Source organism: Tachypleus tridentatus, chromosome 11 (genome assembly GCF_004210375.1).
Source record: "Tachypleus tridentatus isolate NWPU-2018 chromosome 11, ASM421037v1, whole genome shotgun sequence".
In the NCBI taxonomy this organism is placed as follows: Eukaryota; Metazoa; Arthropoda; class Merostomata; order Xiphosura; family Limulidae; genus Tachypleus; species Tachypleus tridentatus.
This window is the reverse complement of record NC_134835.1, coordinates 85,791,522-85,812,918: the sequence shown is the minus strand read 5'-3', so window position 1 is coordinate 85,812,918 and position 21,397 is coordinate 85,791,522. Positions and strand designations below refer to the sequence as shown.

At 32.9% G+C, this 21,397-nt stretch overlaps 2 protein-coding genes across 6 annotated transcripts in view; one reads left to right on the top strand and one right to left on the bottom strand.

Moving 5' to 3' along the window:
* Nucleotides 1-4,572, top strand: part of LOC143232667 (uncharacterized) — a 28,304-nt gene extending 23,732 nt beyond the window's left edge. The window contains exons 8-10 of the mRNA XM_076468359.1: nucleotides 1,491-1,765; nucleotides 2,922-3,074; nucleotides 3,594-4,572. Of these exons, the coding sequence (XP_076324474.1) occupies nucleotides 1,491-1,765; nucleotides 2,922-3,074; nucleotides 3,594-3,809 (644 nt within the window). The 3' untranslated portion in view covers nucleotides 3,810-4,572. The remainder of the gene's footprint in view (nucleotides 1-1,490; nucleotides 1,766-2,921; nucleotides 3,075-3,593) is intronic.
* LOC143232669 (uncharacterized) lies at nucleotides 586-21,333 on the bottom strand. 5 transcript variants are annotated; one of them, XR_013017656.1, is made up of 3 exons: nucleotides 20,958-21,333; nucleotides 7,008-7,580; nucleotides 586-3,780 (listed from the first exon to the last, which is right to left on the bottom strand). XR_013017656.1 is itself a non-coding variant. In XM_076468368.1 (2 exons), the coding sequence occupies exon 1, from the start codon at nucleotides 16,821-16,823 to the stop codon at nucleotides 16,236-16,238; it is 588 nt and encodes a 195-aa protein (XP_076324483.1). In that variant the 5' UTR covers nucleotides 16,824-20,949; the 3' UTR covers nucleotides 586-4,993; nucleotides 7,008-16,235. The 5 variants fall into 5 exon arrangements, 3 of the variants coding, with proteins under 3 accessions (XP_076324483.1, XP_076324482.1, XP_076324484.1); XR_013017655.1 differs by having other exon boundaries at nucleotides 7,008-7,250; nucleotides 20,958-21,278; XM_076468368.1 differs by lacking the exon at nucleotides 20,958-21,333 and having other exon boundaries at nucleotides 586-4,993; nucleotides 7,008-20,949.
* Between the last annotated feature and the right edge of the window lie 64 nt (nucleotides 21,334-21,397).

Here is a 21,397-nt window from a genome sequence, read left to right as displayed (position 1 = left end):
GTATTAAGCTTGAATTTAAATTTTCTACAATTACAAATTTAGGGAAATGTAGAGACCTTTATCAGATGTTAAACTATATTCAACCATAAATTCTTAGTTTAATCTTCCTAATACTTAAAGGCTTGAACTTAAATTAATTTTGGCAATTTTAACAAAAGATTCATTACAAGTAGTCTTACTCTGTTAGATTTGAGGTTTGAAGCTGTATGATACAATTATTTTAGTTGGAGTAAATTTTTTATTTACTGTAATGTAAGACTTTTATTTCTCTTGAACTATTAATTGGAATGAAAAAAATCCACATAGAAAATGCAGAAGAAAAATGAGTGTTTGTACTTTAGTGTGTTATACTATGATTTTTATAAGCCTTACAAGGATTAATTTTTTTTGCTCCTTTCATTGTACACTTTTGATCCTTCAATATGTAATCATTGCAAATTTTATTGAAGATTCATTGATCATGAGTACTTTGGGCTTGTATACTGATTGAAGGAAAGATATTTTTGAAATTTAAGAATAATACTAGTCTCTAAATATGTACATATGTTTGAGAGAAATTTAGTTGTACAAGTGAGATAGACAAAGTTTTGAACTGGTAAGATTTTATTTGAATTCAAGTGGTCATATAGTATTACTCTTGAAGGATATTTGTCTGTGCTATGTAAAAATTCACAGGCCTTGATGAAAAACAAGTGTTGTTACTGTTATTTCTTCAATAGATTTAAGTAATTCTTCACACTTCTGATCTATTAATCCTAATGGGAATAAGCTGAAAATTCAGTAGTCTATGGAATATAGAGAAAAGTAGGACTAAATTTTTACTTTAATATTTTGTTTATTATAATGATTATTTCAATTTGTAAGGAATTTTTCCTTTATCTATCAAGTTCAGAAGACTTGCTGGGTTATTTTCACCAAGTTACCTTTGTAGAAACTCCAAAACATTTTATTTAATAGCTAGTGAATCATCAGAATCTATATAACTACTTGAGAATAACTTCTAACAGAATTTTGATTTAATTTAAATTATAAATATAATATTTTTGTTAAAATATCATTTGTTTATTATTGTCTTTAAAGTTCAGTAAATTGTTATTGTAAAAAAAAACTACTTATAATCATATAGAATGATCTAATGTTGCAGATATTGAAATATTTAATAACTGGTAAAACTGCAAAACTTAATCTTAAAAGGCATGGTTTGAATTACTATTAATATATAGTGAATTTTGTAGTCACAGCTGATAAGAGAAACATCTTACAAAAATTATAATATTGGTTAGTTTTTCTGTGTATTTAATGTCTAAGCCAGACACTGTATCATTGACAAGTCTATCCAGTGAGCATAGTGTTATCTGTTGTGAACTATTATGTATACATATAACATTTTAATATATATGCATTAATAGTTAAAACTTAATACTGAAACTTATTTTTGTAGCCATTGAATTGATAAAAACAAAACATTGTTTTTATTATACAATTTTCAGCCAATTCACCTGTTTCACCCAACATTCCTATGCTACAACTTGCAACACCAGCAAAGCTGGAGCAACCAGAATCTCATGATGGGGAATGGTTTCTTGCTATCATGGAGCAAACAAAACAACATATTCTGTATCGTATGACAGAAGCTGAACATTATCTAGAAGAGGATGGCATTCCAGAAGATGGAGCAGGGAGGATCCGGGCAGCTGTGGGGAAAGCTAACCTTCTGCTTTCACAGAAATTTGAACAGTTTAGACAGTTGTGTGAAAAAAACTTAGTGAGTTGATTAACCCAAAACAACAATTTTATAAGACTGAAAAACTTGTTTGATATTTAAAGTACTAATGTAAAGTTGCTCTATTAATAGTCTTAATTTATGGGAAAATAATGAAATTACAAGTAATAAATAGGTTTCACACATGTTCAGACTTTTTAAAATACTTTTTTCAGTGTTTAGTTAAATTTTTGTTTGCAAGTAATTTTGGAGATTTGAAATAACTGATAACAGCAAAGATTTTGCACAAAATATTACTAATAAAGCTAAATAAATAAAAAAAAAAAAAGCTACTTTATCTTGTAAAATAGCTTGTGTTAACAAAAAACCTAGGTTTTCCATAAAATTATGATTGAACATCTTTAAAAAGATGTTATTTACATCTACAAACTGTTTCCTTCTCTCTCTTGTGTGTGTGAATAAGTAAAGGTTAGTAAATAGTTTCTATAAATCAAATAATTAACAATCAATCAACAGTACATTATCACTGTATGAAGGTGTGTACATGCATATTACATTATTTATTATAAACAAAAGTAACCAGTTTAGCTTGGGTTATTATGTTAGTTTATTCCAGATGACTGTCAGTGTGTGTATTCTCAACCTGTTTTTGTTGCTCCTTTGTGACATGTCTTGTTAAAAAGGTATTCTTCCCTCTGACTTGTCCTCCAATTTTATGCTTAAATAGTAATAAAAAGAAACCTTTTAAAGTAATGGAGCCTCAATATTAGAAGTTTAGTTTGTTTGTTTGTACATTTCATTTTATTCTTTTATTGCTAAGCAACATGATATAAAAGCCATTGTTGGAATACATTGTTACAAAAATGCACTGGCTTTTCTATATAGAAGTTGTACAAGGAACTGCTTCTCACTTCTATTTAGTTTTTTTACTAGCTTCTCATTAAAAAGATGGATATGTGCAGATACCTGGGTACATGCCCTAAGGGTCCACTTAGTATAGATGCAAACAATCTCATGCTTGTAATTCTTTTGGATTTATGGTGGATTCACTCGCATTTTCTACCAAGCTACTAAGTTTTGATAATTTCTATAACTTGTCAAGTGAACACAACCATATTGTGAAAGCTAGAATTAGTTTTCATGTATTCATATTGTATAATATTAGATTTATGGGTGAATATCATGTTATACCTTACAGAATCAAGATATTACAGAGCCTTTCCCCACTACACTGTCAGACTTGAATGGATTTTGGGATATGGTGATGCTGCAAGTTAATGATGTGTTTGATACCTTTGCTAATTTAGAAAAACTACGTGCTAATAAGTGGGTAGAATTGGAGCTTCCAAAGGTTAGTCTGTTTGAAAAAAATTTCATAACTCAGTTCTTTACACACCTTCCATCATATATAAAACAACTAGTTACTATTCAAAATATATAAATTAGAAAATTTCATGTGCTTTAAAAAATAAACATACAGTTAAGAACATATTCAAAGTGTTAAACTGAATAGCCATGTTGTCTTACTTTTAAGTAATGCAATGAAAGACATTTTACTACAACATTTGATTAAAAAACACAAAAACCCTCAGTACTTTAGTGTAGATATGAATGTTTAATAATTTATAGATGTATTAAATTTTCCCTTGCATTTCATTGTTATAAGAGGTTTTTAGTTAAATTAACATCTGTCATTTGATAGCATGTGTAAATTCTCATACAGTTGTAGAAAAAACAAATGGAAAAATTTGGATTTTATACATCCACATATTGAAGTTTTGAAGCTGATATTGATAGAGATCAAACACTACCAAAAACATGTTTTCCCAGTTAAAATACCAAAAATTTTAAGTTTATTTTTAATTATTAGCCTGCTACTCAGTCACGCATTAAACGAGCCACAAAACATGGTGTGTCAAAGTCAACTCCTGCAAGTCCCCAACGATCATCAAAAGCTATTGAAGCAGCACGTGCCAGAGAAGAAGCCAGGAGACGATTAATGGAGGCCAAACGCAAAGGACATCATCATGCTTCTAGTGAAAATCCTAGTGAAATATCTATATTTGTTTCCAAGGATAAAAATTAAGTAATTGCATTCAAATTCTAAAGTACAGTTTCTGTTTTATTGTTAAATATCGTTAAAATGTTTCATTGTATTGTAAGGTTGCTTGGTTGTTTTACAGGCATTTACTCAAACTTGATACTCATGGTTTTCAGAGTGAAATATTTAAGTAAACATATCATTTATTATATTATTCACAGCAGATTATAAATAATAGCATCACCATTTTAAAAATTCATATTTTATAAAGATATTTAATATTATAAAAATGAATATAATGTGCATGAGATTTGTATAACGTGAAATGTTTACTTGCATTTGTAATTACTATAATTCAGTATGTTTAAACTTATGTTATAGGCAAGTATACTGTTGTAAGAAATTGCTTATGTAGATAAATATGAATGTAAAAAAATAAAATCAACAAACGTAAAATATAATAAGCCAAAGTTTTGTAACTTTGTCAGATGTCTGTGATGTATATTTACAGTTTGAGCATAATTTACAAATTCTTAAAACAAAACAGTATACGTTTTGTAGGAAAATTTTATTTTGTACATATGTTTGAGGAAAGAAAACTTGAAATACCTGTTTGTATAATTATTTTTTACTTAAGTTAATTTTCACTGCACTTCTAATATTGTAATGAGTCATGCAAGTATGAATTTAATTTATGCTTTTATGCAAAAGTTATTAAACCTGTTTGAGATTTATTTTTTAAATTTAGTTGCATTTTTTAAAAATGTATAAAAGTTGTCACAAGTGAATAAAATTGTTTTTCAAATAATGATTGTTTAGTGTTTTGTTTTTCACTTTAACTTTTTCATGGTATATAATAAAATGTATTTAAATTTTTAATATGTAATACTTTAACATTTTTAATACAACAAAAATAAGTACATGAAATTTAAATTTTCAAAATGAGAAGAATATATCATTCTGTGATGCATTATAATGAATAAAGATATGTTCATTGTAGGATCTCCATTTTTAAACACTAAATCAATTACTTGGAAACATTAGAGAAATTTAAGTGATCTAAAACTTCAGTCAACATATGCATGTAGCTGCAGTTTAAGTTCAATGGGTATTGTTCACTGATAAATATTTCTATTTGCCACCTGTATTTATCCCCCTGGTGTGTTGTCATTAGGCTCATAGACTTACAATACTAAATTCCAAGGTTCATGTCCTGCAGATTAGAAAACCTGTAAATATAGAAATGGTTGAAGCTAGTTGGGAAAAATAAAAGGACTTCATTTACTGTGTATTGTATTCTATCAATGTGCAAAAGCTACCTAAATGTTTTGAAATAGCATTTTTTTCTGATTGTCTCTACATTTCTCAAAGCAGTTTTACATCCAGTTAAGGACTCTTTTATTTTAACATGAAACTTGCATTTTTATACTGAAGTTGAAGTTAAGAACATTGAAATGTTTGACTTAAATATGAAAATATGCATTCTACAGAAGATATTTTAAATCTTACTTTTTCTGAATTTGTAAGAACTTGCTTTAATGTGAAAAAAAAGTTCAAAATGACTTATTTTAAAGTGTACTTGTTTGCAATTTAAAACATGTTTTATGAAATGACAGCTTAACCTTTTTGAATTTTTTATATTAATTCATTCATAAACAAATTAGAGGAATAGCTGCTAGATTTGAATCCACTCAAACCTATATCTAAAATTTCCATTGCAAGATAACTAGTTTCAAATATAAACAGGGAGGGCTTTTAGTACAGCAGAATTTAGGCAAGAGTTCACAATATGAATTACTTGTACATAAGAGATTCAGGCAATATTCTCTCTTTTATATGCAAAAACGGCTCGTTTGGGCTGAGAAAACACTTTACATAGAAGAGAGAACAACGTTTCGACCTTCTTCGGTCATCACTGATTAATATTCTCTCTGAATTTTCTTTTGTACTGGGTTACCAATAAATCCATTTATAATTACAGTACTATTTTATTCTATTAGACCTATTTCATTCTTGCACTAAATTAACTCTGCAGTTTTACACATGCATTGAAAAGATGCATTTCTTTGTGTGTGGTTGGTTTACCTGCATATTAAAAATAAGACTAGCTTTACTTGTTTACAAAAACTAGAAAACCACAATGCCAGTACAAGTAAGAATAAATAATAAAATGGTGTTAAAATACATGAACATTATTATTAACCCATATATTAGTATGATTTGTAAAAGACTTGTATAATTTTCATAAAGTGTTAAACTAACTTAGGCTAGTTCACACTAACAGTTCTTGTTCATGCAATTTGATAATATTGAATACTATTTGTATCCCAACATTGTCAGCTTTTGCATATTGTTGTTCAGTGATTGGATGAGACTTGATATTGGGCAAAAGGTTTCATAGTGTGATTAGCATATTGTTATACATCCTTCACTCTGAAGTTTTTAGATCTGGAAAATATAAAGTACATTCTACAACTCCAACGGTGACTGCACATTAATGCAACATTAAATATTTTTCAGACTTTACTCTATACTATTTACCAAACTGAAAATCCTGTTATTAAAGCTCCAGGGATTGTTTTTCCACATAAGAAACATATACCTGAAGAAATAGAATTTGATTTTGGATAATTTAAAAATATGTAAGCTAATGGGTCAGAAGATTTTACTTCCCCATCTATTCTTTCAGTTACTACTTATTATTGGCAGTAAAGATATTTGCTCAGTAGTCAAACATATAACATCAGTTTTATATTTTTCTGGGAAACTTTTAATAAAACAAAATGTACTGTCATGCCCATGTGCTAAACAATTTCTTGCCAGTTTCATGTATCCACTTCCTTTTGGTTTAATCATTTTAATCTGGTAACTGAACTAATGTACATCAGATTGTGAATGTAATGTGAGGTAGGTGTTTAAGCTAGTTGTTGAAGTTCCAAGTGTCATTAACTGAAGGAAGCTTATGGCTTAAATAAAGACTGGCTAAGACAGGTTCCATAAAAACTCATGGAATTTAATAATATTTACTTTATTACATGCAACTTCTCACGTTAGATACTTAAAATTATCTATTTCTCTTAGTAGTTCCTCTACAAGTTTCATTAAACCATCTATTATTCTTAATACATTCTCACTTGAACTGCTTTATGGATTGTATTTAGACAGTGTTATAAATTTGTAACAAAATTAAATATGTTACTTTAATTCTCTAACTATATTAGACAAACGGCAGTTTATACTTACACCAAGGGTGAGACAGTACTCTGACTTCATTGAATGGAAGTTAACTAACATTTTGTTAGAGTTATCCTCCATATATTGAAGGAACGGTTATTTGGTCCTCGAGGACATTAACTTCCGATTTTCAGCTCCAAATGTGCATTTTTTATATATTTCCTCAGTATTCATACAAGTCTCATGGGTGTGCAGTTACCTGCAAGTAGTTCTGACACTTCAATGGTTTATTTCTGTAACTCGTTGGACTTTCTAATAATAAAAACAAAAGTTCTTTGGTTATTGGTTACAGTTATAGTCTATAAATCATCACCCTACTTGCAATGCTTCTCTGGTTATGAACTCAAGTTCCAGTTCTTGCCTCTAATATAAACTTTGATGCAGCAACATTAATTTGTCACTGTTAAACTCGTGACTATTTGTTTGTTTTTTAATGCTTCCTTATGGGCGTGCTGGAGGGCTGTTTTTCAATTCATTTGATTCTCAATCATGGTAAATTATAATTTGTCTAGTTCTTGATGCCATTGTGTAATGTAGGTGATCTCTTTCGTGCCATTTTTTCCTTTTCTTCTTACATGGGTACTACACGCAGAGATTTCTATTACATACCTTCTTAATTACTGTAGCAATCACATAAAAATGCATAATATTCCCAATTACTTCAAAACAACTGATAAAGTTAATCCACTTTTAACACTGAATAACCAGGTCCCCATGTTTTAAAATAAAAGTTTTTGAATAATCACTTTTTCTTGCATAATTCTGCTATTCTGTTCTTAATGACTGCAAATATTACATAGTTACAAGTCACTAAGGATACAGAATACATACCTGAATTAGGGTCACATACTCTAATGGGTTCCTCTATACATTTTAACATATATTCCTCTGTAATTTCTGTATGTTGGTCAGTTGGAACAGCAGTGTAAGGTTTCTCATTTCTATGGTTAAAACTAGAATTATTTAATGCTAATTATAAAGGCACAATTCAGCAGAATTTATTTTATAGTTTGCTTTGAAGTGTATCTCTATAAAATTCCTCAAGGTGTTTCTAACTGGGGCCATCTTTACATCAGCTCAGGTATAATGTGTAAATTTGATCAACATGCATGAGAACCACAAACTGTAAGTGTGGGAGCAGTCTTTAAATATTTTTCCCATTTACAAGGTTGTAAGTATGAACTTAATTTTCTGTCTGCTGCTACATAAAGTGCTTGTACTAATCTAGCCAACTCTGTTCTGCTGCTTTTTACTCTAAAAGCTAACTGCTACAAATTGTTCTGTATCCTTGCATTGAAAACAAGCATTTCAGTTCATGTTTTATGGATTCCAGTTTGTTATAGTGTAACATGAATTAAACTTATTGGTGATATTTCCAAATGCTAGTGATACTCCTTTAATCATTATTTAACATAATCATCTGGTTTAAAGAATTCATTATAGTCACCTGTTCACACATCAAATGAATCATATCCTTGGAAATTTGTCTTTGATGATCAACCTTTTTTTATTTAATTGTAGCTGTAGAGTTAAAATTGTAAAGTACTCTCTCCTACCTGCATTAATTAAACCACATTTTGAAACACTATCTTTAATGTTGTTTAACCCCTTTAAATGATTGCCTCTCATCATGATATTTTCTAATTAACTTCTTATAATCCTTTACTACTCTTATCTGAATTACTTTTAACACTTTCATAACAGCTATTCTCTTACTTCTAGATGTAATCATTTATTCATTTTTGTCCAGTTTTAAAATTTACATTAGTTTCATGATTGACTTTTTCTAACATAAGTAACTCATTTTGCAACCAAGTTAACAGTCTTAAAATACTACAGAAATGGTACATCTATAATTATCCATTTGTCACCTGATAAAATTCCTTTTCTACTACTAAGCATTCTTGTTCTGTTAAATAATAATTCAGTTCTACTTTCCATAACAGTCTACTCTGAGAACTATAAGATGTTCCTTTCCATTTTCATCTAACTGTGATAGTACTACACCTTCAGCAAAACCTGCAACATCTGTGCTTAAAATAAAATTTTTACTAAAATCAGGATAACTGAAAATTGATGCCTTGAATAATGAATCTCATAAGTTTTTGATTCATTCCTGTCTTTTGTCAGGCTACTGAAATGCTGTATCTCTTTAGTTAGTTCAGTGAAAGGTCTTGTTAACATTGTTGTGTGTAGCATAAACCTCTATTAAAATTCTATAATTACTAAATATGTATAAACATTTTTTTCACACTTTGGTACTGGATAGTTTCTCTGTATCATGCTTTCTACCATTTGCAGTTACTATACAGTCTAAGTATTCTATTTCATTTTGCAGAAGTTGATATTTACTTTAAGTTTTTTTTTTTAACCTATCAAATATTTACAGTGTGCACAATGAACATTGTGATGTCATTTAAGTAACAAAAACATTCAAAACCTTGTAAACATGACATCCATTATCTTTTAAAATGTTGAAGGGGCATTACATTACCCAAATGGCATTCTATTAAATTGGTACTTGCTAGCAAACCAGGGGCACTAAAAATAAATAAATTTTTTTTTGAAAGAACTTGATATTTTAGAGAAAGCGTGGGAGTAGTCATCGTGGGAAAAATGAAAACTTTGTTAGACTTTTTTACACTCCACACATTACTTCCATTTTTGTTCTCTTTTTATTAATTATCCTCACCTAAACCAGGTCTGCATTGTTCGATATAAAATTTACAAGGTTCCCAAAAGCTAGTTGACTCGTAACCTGTTGACTTGAACATAAATCTTTGGAGAGAACTTCAGCATTTCCACTGTTATAAGTTTAATGAAATAACAAAAATGACATTCATGACACCTTAGCAAAAGACAGGATACAATGCGTATTTCCAAATGTAGATACCGCATTATGTATTTTTCTAGCATTGATGATTACTGACTGCTCTGCAGAACACTAGTTTTCTCAGCCTTAAATAATGAAAAACCTCCAGAGAACAACAGCATGTCAGGACAAATTTGATTCACTTTTCCTACTGTGTATAGAAGCGGACATGCTTCGTGGACTCAGTTTTGATGAAATTATCCAAGATTTTGCAATAAGAAAATCCAGAAAGCTCTCTTAATTTCAGCATATATCTAAGATTTGTTTCATTTCAAAAGATAAAAATTTATTTTACTGTTTAGTATTGCTTTATTTTACATAAAATATACATACATATATATGGGACACCATAATATTTTCAGTGCTTAGGGCCTACAAAGGTCTTAATTTAGCCCTTCATGTATCTCAAAAACAAACAGACAGATTACATAAAAACATTACACAAGATGAAAAACCAGTATGGGACAATCCTCCCCAGACTTATTCTGGATCACTTTAGGGCATTTTTGCAGTTTAAGGTTTATAACTCTTGTAAAGTATAATTGGGTTTCTATCACATTTCATGAGGACATTAGGACTGAGACTCATCATCATGCTACAAAAATTATCTGAACCACTGATCATCCTAAATGTGAGAAGAATTTCTGAACTTCAAAGATGAAGTTTGAAAATTCATAAGAAATTTAATTTGAACATACCAATTAGCATACAAACACCATGGTTATTACCACTTTACACAAGTTTCTATTTTTTTTAACCTATGGTTTTAAATATCAAGGATCTGTTCAGTTGAATACTGGCACTATTACTTTGACACAACTGTATATCTACCCAATAAGTTGTTACGACATATTATTATTCGATATTAGAAAGATGTTCCACATTTGTCAAGGTGTGTAACATATTCACTTATTTTAATCATTTAAAAAAACAACACACATTTCCATCATACTCAGTAAAACAACTCCATTGTTAGAATGAACAAAAATATAAACTGGTTAACTGAATTAAACAATAAAAAAACATAATTACACTCATGTCAACATGGTAAAGTCACCGTTGTCATTGCACGAATGATGACTATAATAGTGATAAGTCTAATGCAAGTATAATATTTAACAACAAGTAAAGATGGTAAAAGATTATACATTTACTGCTGACCCTATGATATATCAATTTGACTGAATGCCTCAGTGATGAAAGTCATGTGTAATGTTAATAAGGGCACCATATTACGCATTGCTATATCAAAATTATATATTTTTCTGAATAGGCAAAATAAATACATATTTTGCAATAATATATAAATGGTTAAAATTAACCCAACAACTGTTACAAAAAACTGTGCTTCTGGGCAATAGAATGGCAGATTTATAAGTAAAATTATAAATTGCCTCATGTATTAATATATATATACTAATATAACTACAATGCCTAAACTATTGAAAGTTTAAGAAGAAAGAGAGATCTGTGATCAAAATGAAAAAAAAGGAAGCATGTTAAAAAAATATATACAAATAAGGCTGTAGAACAAAGGTCAAGAAACTGGAAACACATAGCAAATGTACATGCTAATGAAATACTCCAAGAATAACAGATGAGACAGTCATCAGATAGACAACACATGGTAGATGCATGCATAAATAAAATGCTTAAAAAAAATACAGATGAGACAGTCATCATATAGATAATACATCATTGGTACACAACAATCAATGCAAAGAAGGCATTTGCAATTGAAACATACCACTAAAATGTTTTAAAGCAAAAATTAAACTGTGTATCTTATGACAGCTGGTATGGGTATCAATACTTTTACTAATAAGACAGAGAACCACATTTCAACCTTCTCTGGTCACCTTCAGGTTTACCTAAGAAGGTCAAAACGTTCTTGATGATGAGAAACCCGCTTGAAATAAAAATGTATCTCAGAATGGCTGGTATGGGTATTAACACTTTTATTGATAAGGAGAAAACAATATTTTGACCTTCCTACTTCATCTTCAGGTTAAGAAAGAGAGAGTTTAAATGTGACCATGGACACATCTTAAGGACAATATTTCTTTCCTATCACATGTACATGGTGTTCATACAGCAGCATCAGAAGAAAATGGTGCACTGTTTCTTGTGTCATGAATACCAAAATAAAACAAAGATACATTAACAGTCTTCAAGTGTGAATAGGCTGCTCATGTAACAATTCAGGGCCTGGCTAACATGCTAGAAGTTGAGATACAAATTGTTGCAACAATTAACCCATTAACAATTAAGCCTCTGAAGAAAACCAACAACCTGTGCTTTCATAACTGACCCAGTGTTATACTTTTCCTACACTAAAAATATATTTCTAATAGATATTTATTTCTACTCACAAGAGCAGCTAGAATCCCATACTGAGGAGGGACCAACATCAGAGAATAATAGAAGCATTCTTGGAAACATCCAAAGGATATCTGACCATAAGAGAAAAATATTACAGGTCAGAGTAAGATGCATCAGACTGTACTTAGAAAGTCAACTACATCCAAAACCTCCTCTATGAGATACCAACATCCATATGAGGACCACATCATCTTCACTTCCATTCCAAGAATCTAGGATTAAGAGCTGCACCAGTTCTTGGAAACAACACAAGCATTAACACCTTAGAGCAATTACACTGCACAATAAAGTTTTTGCTTCCTGAACACTGTTGGATATTCCTTATAGATTTTTGGCTGCTGATCAAGAAACTCACATCCAAAGTTGCCCATCATGTACCATTTCATTGAAATCCTCAGTTTCACCAGGACATTGCTACAATGGGAAAAATGATATCAGGGCAACTAGAATCCATCAATGCTTGCTAACTACTGTTGGACACTGCAACCTGATGCACCGGACATTGAATACAAACGAAAATCAGAAGCAAAGCACTTTTAATTATGTTGAACTTAATAGTGTATTAGAAACATAAATGCAATTAAATACATTATTGCTAGTAAACAGTTAACTGTTTATTTGTGCACACCCACCAAGTACCTGCCACAATCAGCAAAAACTTTTCAGGAAGCAAGACTTTTCAAAAAAATTGTTGTGCAGTGTTATAGACTGACCATTCAGCATTGAGAGAATGGATTCACCTTGTTCAAGAACTTGTGTTGATTGGTTCACTTGAATCCAACACCTTAACACTGGGAACTGACATCTATGAGAAAGCATGATGAGGGCTCTCATTCAAAAGGGGTGAACTGCAGGTGCAACAATTTCAACTCCAGATGTTATGGAATGTGCAACAGGAGGCCATGACAACCTGAAGGTTACATACCAACTTGTAGAATGTGTAAATGAATAGTAGGAGGACACATTACAGTTTAAGATGATGAATCAACTCCTGTGATTGCACATATAGGGTCAATAGACTATGTCCTCCAGAAAGGATTGATTGATTGAGTGTTTTATGGCACAAAGCAGCGAGGCTATCTGCACCAGACATTTGGTAAAAATGTAAAAAAATATATAAATGTAGTAATAGACATAAATGGAAATGAAGGTAAAATAAAAAAGTATAAAACCAATGTTGACACCTAGTCTACAATGTTAAGATAGAAGGCAGAGTATAAGAAGTTGTAAGGTATTTACTCTAGGAAAAAGGTAATAATCATAACCCGCTAGGAAGACTAATAGGTAATTTCAAGAACCACCGTCAATCACCTGAAGTTGGCCTTTCCAGTCCTGGTTCTGGATTATGTGTCATAGCAGCTATTATCAAAATGTAAAAGAATAAAAGTTTTAAAAGACACTCCGCAAAATCGTAATAATGAGTAGCCAAATGTCCAGTAAAAAGATAAAAGTCAAGTAAATGGAGTAAAATTTGTAAAAGTAATTGAAGATAAAAGCAAAACGGCAATTAAAACAGAAAATGCCGTAAAAACCAATGTTGACATCCAGTCAACAAAGTTGTAAAGGACTACCTGTAGCAGAATGGTAATGATCATAACCCACCAGGAAGACTAACAGGTAAGTATAAAAACCACCGTCAGTCACCTGAAGTTGGTCTTTCCAGTCCTGGTTCCGGGTTATGAGTCAATATGGCCAGTACTAAAAAAGTAAAGTAGTAAAAGTGTGAAATGATATGCAGCAAAAGTATAATAACAACTCTCCAGGATGACTAACGAGTAGTTCAAACGGATAGTTCAAACAGTAGTGTTAGTCACCTGAAGTTGGCCTTTCCAGTCCTGGTGTCGAGTTATTTCATGTTCTGGCCATTGTCCAATGTCAAATTGAATGAGAGAGATTAAAACTGTAAAAAAGGAACCACAATTAAAAAGGTGTAATGAATAAATATGCAACACTTAAATGAGATTAAAAAGATTAATGGCCATTAAAAAATTAAAAACATTATCAAGGTGGACAGAGTCACCATCACCAATAACTCTGTCCAATGTTACAGACTGACCCTGGGAAAAAATATGTTTAAAATATTGCCGTCGTTGAGAATTGTAACGATGGCAAGAAAGTAAAACGTGGCTGATAGTGATTTGAGTGTTACACAAACTTTACATTGGTGCATCAGTTCCAGATAAAAAAAAAATGATGAGTTAAAAAACTGTGACCAATGCGTAGCCTAGTGAGAACAACTTCCTCCATCCGAACTTTACGGAAGCTAGATGGCCAAAGTCCAATTTTGGGTTTGATTTGAAAAAGTTTGTTGTCGCGTTGCTCACTCCAAGTGGACTGCCAGCTGGCACGGAGCCGAGCCTTGAAGACAACCCCATAGTCCATGTACGGAATAGGCATAGGAGTGATGGTGCTGAAGCAGACATATTTAGCTGCCATGTCTGCAAGCTCGTTCCTGCGAATACCAACATGGCCTGGTATCCAGAAAAACTGGATTGAAGTAGCTGCTAATGAGAAATGGGCCAGTCGGTTTCGAATATCAACGAGAATAGGATGTGAGCTAACGTGTAGCAATTCCAAGGCAAGTATAGAACTAAGCGAATCAGTATAAATAGTGCAGTTGGAGTACTGCTCAGCTGCAATATGATCCAGGGCAAGATATATGGCATACAGTTCAGCAGTGAACACAGAAGCTGTAGAAGGGATTCTGCGAGCAACTACTGACCCAGAGCAAACCATAGCAGAGCCCACTGAATTACCTGATTTGGAACCATCTGTATAAATGGGAACTGAATGATTGTTTGAAAGATATTCATTGAATAAAAGACGGTACTTCCAATCTGGAGTATCTGCCTTTTATAGGTGACTGAAAGAAAGGTCACATTTGGGGGCTGTAATAAGCCATGGCGGGATGGTTCGACCTGTGGAATCTGCAATGTTATTCAAGGAGAGACCCAATTCATCCAATTGCGCCTGGATGCGAAGGCCAAACGGAGCAATGACAGATCGTCTGTTCTGAAAAAGTACTGCCCACCGAGGAAGGAAAACACATTTCCAGGTGGGATGCTTTGGTAAGGAATGAAGTTTTGAAGTATATTGTAAAGATAGTTGCAAACGGCAAAGGTGTAGAGAAGGTTCATGAGATTCAATGTCGAGGTTTTAGGAATACACTGAGCAGCTGCATGTGTAATACAGTCAGTTACCACTGCTACACAGTTGTCTATTGATGGCTGATTTACGATGGCAGGATCAAGTTCTGCAAGAGCAGTGAAAGTGGACCAGTCTGCCTGATCCAGCTTCCACCGAAGCACGCGGGTAGGGTGGCATCGACCACGGCCAGTCTCTCTCAAAAGGATCGGAAAATGATCACTGTCTAGTGGATTACTGTCAACCCTCCATGAAAAATGGGAGAATAATGAAGGGGAGCAAACTGAGAGATAAATAGCAGTAAAGGACTGACTAGGTGCATGAAAGTAAGTGGAAGAACCAGTATTGAAAAGAGAAAGATTGTGATCAGGGAGCATCCGCTCTACAGAACGGCCCCTCCCATCAATAATAGCACTTCCCCAGAGGGGATGATGTCCATTAAAATCCCTTAGGATTAGAAATGGAGATGGCAACTGTTCAACGAGAACATCAAGATCTGATTGATCATATGTCTCTTCAGAGGACAGGTACAGAGAACAAACAGTGATGGTATGACCCAAGGAAACACGGATGGCTACAGCCTCCAAGGGTGTGTTGAGTGACAAAGACAGGGTGGGCACGTGTTGATCAACCAACAGTGCCACCCCTCCATGTACTCAACCATCACACAACCTGTCATTTCTGTACAGAGAAAACTGCCGAATGGAGACAGTATCAGCAGTTTTGAGAAATATTTCTTGTAAAGAAAGACAGAGGATGGTAGGAAGCAATCAGCGTTTTGATATCATCCAGATTAGAACGTAAACCTCGACAGTTCCATTGTATCAAGGTGGCCATTTTTAAGAACGGGTAGGTGAAGTGGCTGGAGAACCCTTCGGTTTACGACCACGTCGTTTTTCTTTACTGTCTTTAGTCGGAGGAGGTCTATCAACTTCAATGGATCCTGCTCTGGGTTGGGTGGGCAGGTTTTTGTTATTGGAAGGGGAATCCAGTGACTGAGAACACGAATGAATGATTGTTTTGTCTCTTGTGGTGGGAGAAAAAGATGTATCAGAAGAAATGCCTGTATTTGAAACTGAAGGGCGTGAATCTTGAGGTTTGTTGGAAGGTATGGAAGGAACAGAGATGGGTGTGGAAGTCGATTCATCAACCTTTTTAACCACGGAGGTCAAAAGGCTTTTCATTTGTTTTGAAAACGATTCTCTTGGAGGCACAGAGAGATCTGTCTGCACTCCCATTGTAGTTGTGGAATGAAGTGTAGCAGCATATGTCCGAGATGGAGTTGTGGACAGCAATTTCCGAACCTCAGGATAACTAATGTTATGTGTCGTTTTCAAACGCTGCACCTCTTTTACCTCCAACCATTTTGGGCAAGAATGAAAGTAAGAGGGGTGAGAACCATTGCAGTTTATGCAATGTGGGTTCATGTCACAGTCATAGGCATCGTGGTCCTTGCCTCCACAACAAGCACATGTCAGGGAACCACGACAAGATGTCTTTGAGTGGCCGAATCTCTGACATTGGAAACATCGAAGAGGGTTTGGTATGTATGGCCGAACCCTGCAAATGAGATAACCTGCCTTGATGGTGGCAGGTGCACGTAGTGAAGTAAATGTTAAAAGGAAGGTATTTGTTGGCAGTGTAACTCCATCTTTGCGAGTGGAGATGCGCCTCACTGCAGAAACTCCTTGAGTGGAGAGACCAGCGAGAATCTCTGACTGGGGAGCGTTCTTCAAATCCTTTCAACAATAACTCCTCGTGAAGAATTCAAGGTAGCATGGGGTGTAACCTCAATAGGTATATCCCCAATTGCCTTTGAATTCAAGAGGAGTTCACTGTGTTGGGATGTGGATGTTTCAACCAATATGTTACCATATCGAAGTTTCTTTACTGACTTTGGAGAGCCAGCAAGTCCCTCTAGTCCCTTTTGAATAAAAAATGGGGACATTTGGCCTAAAGGTTTTTCCGAAAGAGAATGTAATATAAGAAAATGAGGTATGTGTGTTACTGATGTTGAAGATTGCTGTTCTGAGTATTCAAGATGTGGTCGCTTACCCATTGACTGTTTTTTTACAATTTTATTTAAATATTTGGAGGATCCAAAGAAAAAATTTCGGTACCCACTGACCCCACCCACCATGGAGCCCTACAAGGGAATGTACTACAAAGTCATGCAAGGACAATGCAGCAACGCCAGGGTTTTGTGAGCACTATACCCAAACACCAGCATCAGGCACAATGTCCACAACACCCGTTGAGAACTTCCAACACTGGTACTTGGTTGATTCTAGCTCAAGTGGACCAGCCGATTGACCCAAGGGGAGCCACCCAAAGGCCGCCCGTCTACAGGAATTCGAGGCCAAAGTGGTGTGTTAGGGTTGGACCCCTCAACAACCAGGATCCTCTCCTCCCCTTCATGGGTCGCCACGCACGGCAAACACGTGGGTGGATGTTTAGATCCCAGAGAAGGTAACCAGATAAAACAGAACCTTCCCTGGGAAGTCCCCTCACCACGTACAGGAATCCACACTGAGGGGTCCAGGAAGGAGAAAGATCAGCTCCTGTGATTATGTAAACAGTGTCAGGAGGCCACATCCACCAGGGGTTGAATCAACTACAGTGAATGACACTTCACATCTACACCAGAAATAAGTAACTAAACAGTAATTTAATAAAAAACTACAACATAAAAAATTAAACAATTAACACTAAACACTGTACATATTAGAAAACACTTAAGTTAAATGAAGACTGCAGGTTGTTCAATGTTGGTAAAAGTTGTTTGAAATGTAGGGTTTCTTAAATCAGTAATTTCAAATCAGTGTTGGTTTTCTACAGAATATGGAGTTACTTAGGTTTATGTCCTGTATCATCAGTATGTTGGCAAATGGAGGAAACACAGAAATAACTTAAATTTTTTTGTTTCACAGAAATTACATTATGTTGATTGGTAAGTAGATGGCATTTGGCTTTGCCAAAACAGAAGGCCTTACAATCTCCACATAGAAGAGAAGAACAAAGAAGCTGTAAGAATGTCATTAATATGGGAAAAATCCTGTACACAGAATGTGGGTTTATAAACTAATCTGAAATTAACATAATGATTAATTATGGATTTAATTTGCCTTTTTTAAAGTTAAGTTTTCTTTACTAATATATGAGAAACAAGAATATATAGTTAGTTTGGGTGTAGTTGATAATCTGGAGAAGGATTAATAACTTTTTGTAACAGATATAATAAGTAGCCATGGCATTTTAAAGTATCATGCATGAGCAAAATTTCAGGATGTAAATTAAATTATACAGAACACAAGTTATAAGATATGTTTAATAAGCATATTACCATATTTCTTTTGTATGTGAACTGGATAAAGCTGTCACACACTGTTAGGAGCATAGTTCTTTTGTTTTTTTTTGTTGTATATTGATGTGCCAAATCCACTAGTGTTATAGTTAATGAGGATGTCTAAAAAAAAGGTAAATTACTATTATTTTCAACCTTGCAAGTGCATTTAATGGCAGCATTAATTCAGGTATTTTAAGAATTTAAAACTGTGATCCTTACTTGAAAATAATAAAAATGTCATCTACATACCTTTTGTAACAGTGTAAATGATAGGTCTGAAGACAGTGGGATAGATGTCAAGCCATTTCTGTTCGTGATACAAAAGAAATATATTGTACTTGACAAAGAGCCCATTGCTATGCCATCTATTTGTTCAAATAGGGTGTTGTTGAACAGAAAATTTGAATTTTTGTTTATATGGTCCAACATACTCTTAATTTGAGTTACTGAAAAGCCATTCAGTAAGATATTATTGAATGAAAGTGCAAATATACAAATATTCATTGGTTCATTTAGAGACATATTAGTAAAGAAGGAAGTAATATTAAAGCAAACCAAGTGTTTTTTTGAGAAGTTGACTTTATTCAAGTGCAAACTGGAAATAATTTGGAATAGTGAATTCACTGGTAAGTGAGTGACTGTACTATAGCTACCAGAAATTTTGCAAGTATGTAAATATATGAGCTTAAGGCTAAAAGTAATGGTTGGAGGGATGCACCTGCTTTGTAAATTTTAAGAAGCCATATAAAATACCAGAGCAGTAGCTTGTCAGATATAAGGCAGCAACAATTTTTGGATTTTTTTTTAGTTCTCTCATGTATCCTTTGAGTTTTTTCCTCATATCGCATGATAAATGATAGAGGTTCATTGTTGAAGGTCCCCCAGTGGCACTGTGGTACATCTCTGGACTTACAATGCTAAAAATATGTTTCTGATACCTGTGGTGGACAGAGCACAGATAGCCCACTGAGTAGCTTTGTGCTTAATTCAAAACAATAACATTGTTAAGAATTTTAAATATTTGGTAGTCATGAAAAAAACAAAAACACATTTTACACAAGTAGTCATTTTTGTTGATAACAACAATGGCAATGCCTTTGTTGAGCTGTATAACATGAATATTTTTATTTAGCAACAGTCTTTCAAGGATGAAGTTTCTTCAGGATTTAGGGGGTTAGGATGTCTCATAGTATTAAAATTATAAAAAATATAAAGAGCAAAGTATTTTTATTTTTGTAATGAAATAATCACTGCTCTTTTAGGTTATGGTATAGTAATTCAGAAGTACAAAGAAAATTAGCAAAATTCAGAGAGAAATTAAGACCTGCAATTATAGATTTACATTTATTATTTATTTATTAAATTTATTCTTACATTAACAATTAGGTTGTCAGGATAAAAGTCGGTTGAAAAGCTGTTACTCAGTTTACTATGCTTCAAGTGTTGAAATGTTCAAGTTCAGCAGTTTTTTTCCATTACACTGGCTCCACTTATTGACCAAATGAGTGTAAATGAAAATTGCTAATGATGCTTAGAAGTTTAGTAGCATACATGTTGAACTTTTCAGTAAGTTGTCTGTTCTGTGAACGTTTCAACCAAAGTTCTTGATCCAATAATCTCTTTTGACAGAGTTTGTAAGCTGACAATTTTTTTGTCTTCAGTACCTTGGTAAACATAGCTTAACTTTAGAAAGTCAAATTAAATTAATAATTCAGTTACTACTCTTAAGTTGATTTCAAATTAGGTTTTAAACACATATGTAGGATTTTTTCCACACTAAAGACTTTATCCCAATTTCTCTTTGTTTTTGGTTAATATATATTTAGACGTGTGGAACATGCAAGGCCTCTATATACATACTGGCAAAATCAAATGCTATCTACTGTGTAGAGCCAATGAACATGTGGGAATTTTCATGAAGATGCAAAAAAAAAAAAAAAGGTTGAACAACTTACATTTGCCAACATTATGAAGAAATAAGTCATGAACTTAATATATCAAATTTCAATATCCTTTGCAATACCGACATTGATCTAGCATTATCGATTAAAGTAACCCTCCACCTCGAACAACTTTCACCAAAACTGAACAGTCTTCCTTTAAATTGGATATTTTCTAGTATATACAGTATTTTATTGTTACTTATTCAATTTTATGTTGCTATCGGTTTGTTTAAATTATTGTTATTAAAGCAAAATATATTTTAGTCACTTACTTAGGAATGGTGTACTTCTTTTACTTTTCTTTAGATACCAGAGATGAAACCTCTTGAAACTGAATTCCGACACGTTTGTATCCCTTCACCTCATAAGCAATTTGTTTATGTTAAGTATCGTTATCCTTTTTACAGTAAAACTTTTGATACACACTTTGCAAATATCGTTTGATATTCATATATAATGTAAACTATAACACTTGTACTAGCGGTTCTAAAAGTTGTTACATTGCAGATAAAATAGAAAATGAAATTTAACCTCACCAATTTTCCACTCTTTCGTAAAAACGAAAACTTCTGTTCTCTTCTTACGCAATACAAAGTTGGCAAACTAAATTGGTGACAGACGATACGTCATATTTAAAAATATTTACTTAAGAATTATGCACTAATAATATAACAGTATTTAGAAAATATGAAAATAAATATTTAACTTAAAT

Excerpts from the sequence above, each read along its gene's own strand:
- LOC143232669 (XM_076468368.1), bottom strand. The coding sequence starts at position 16,823 with ATGAACCCACATTGCATAAACTGCAATGGTTCTCACCCCTCTTACTTT.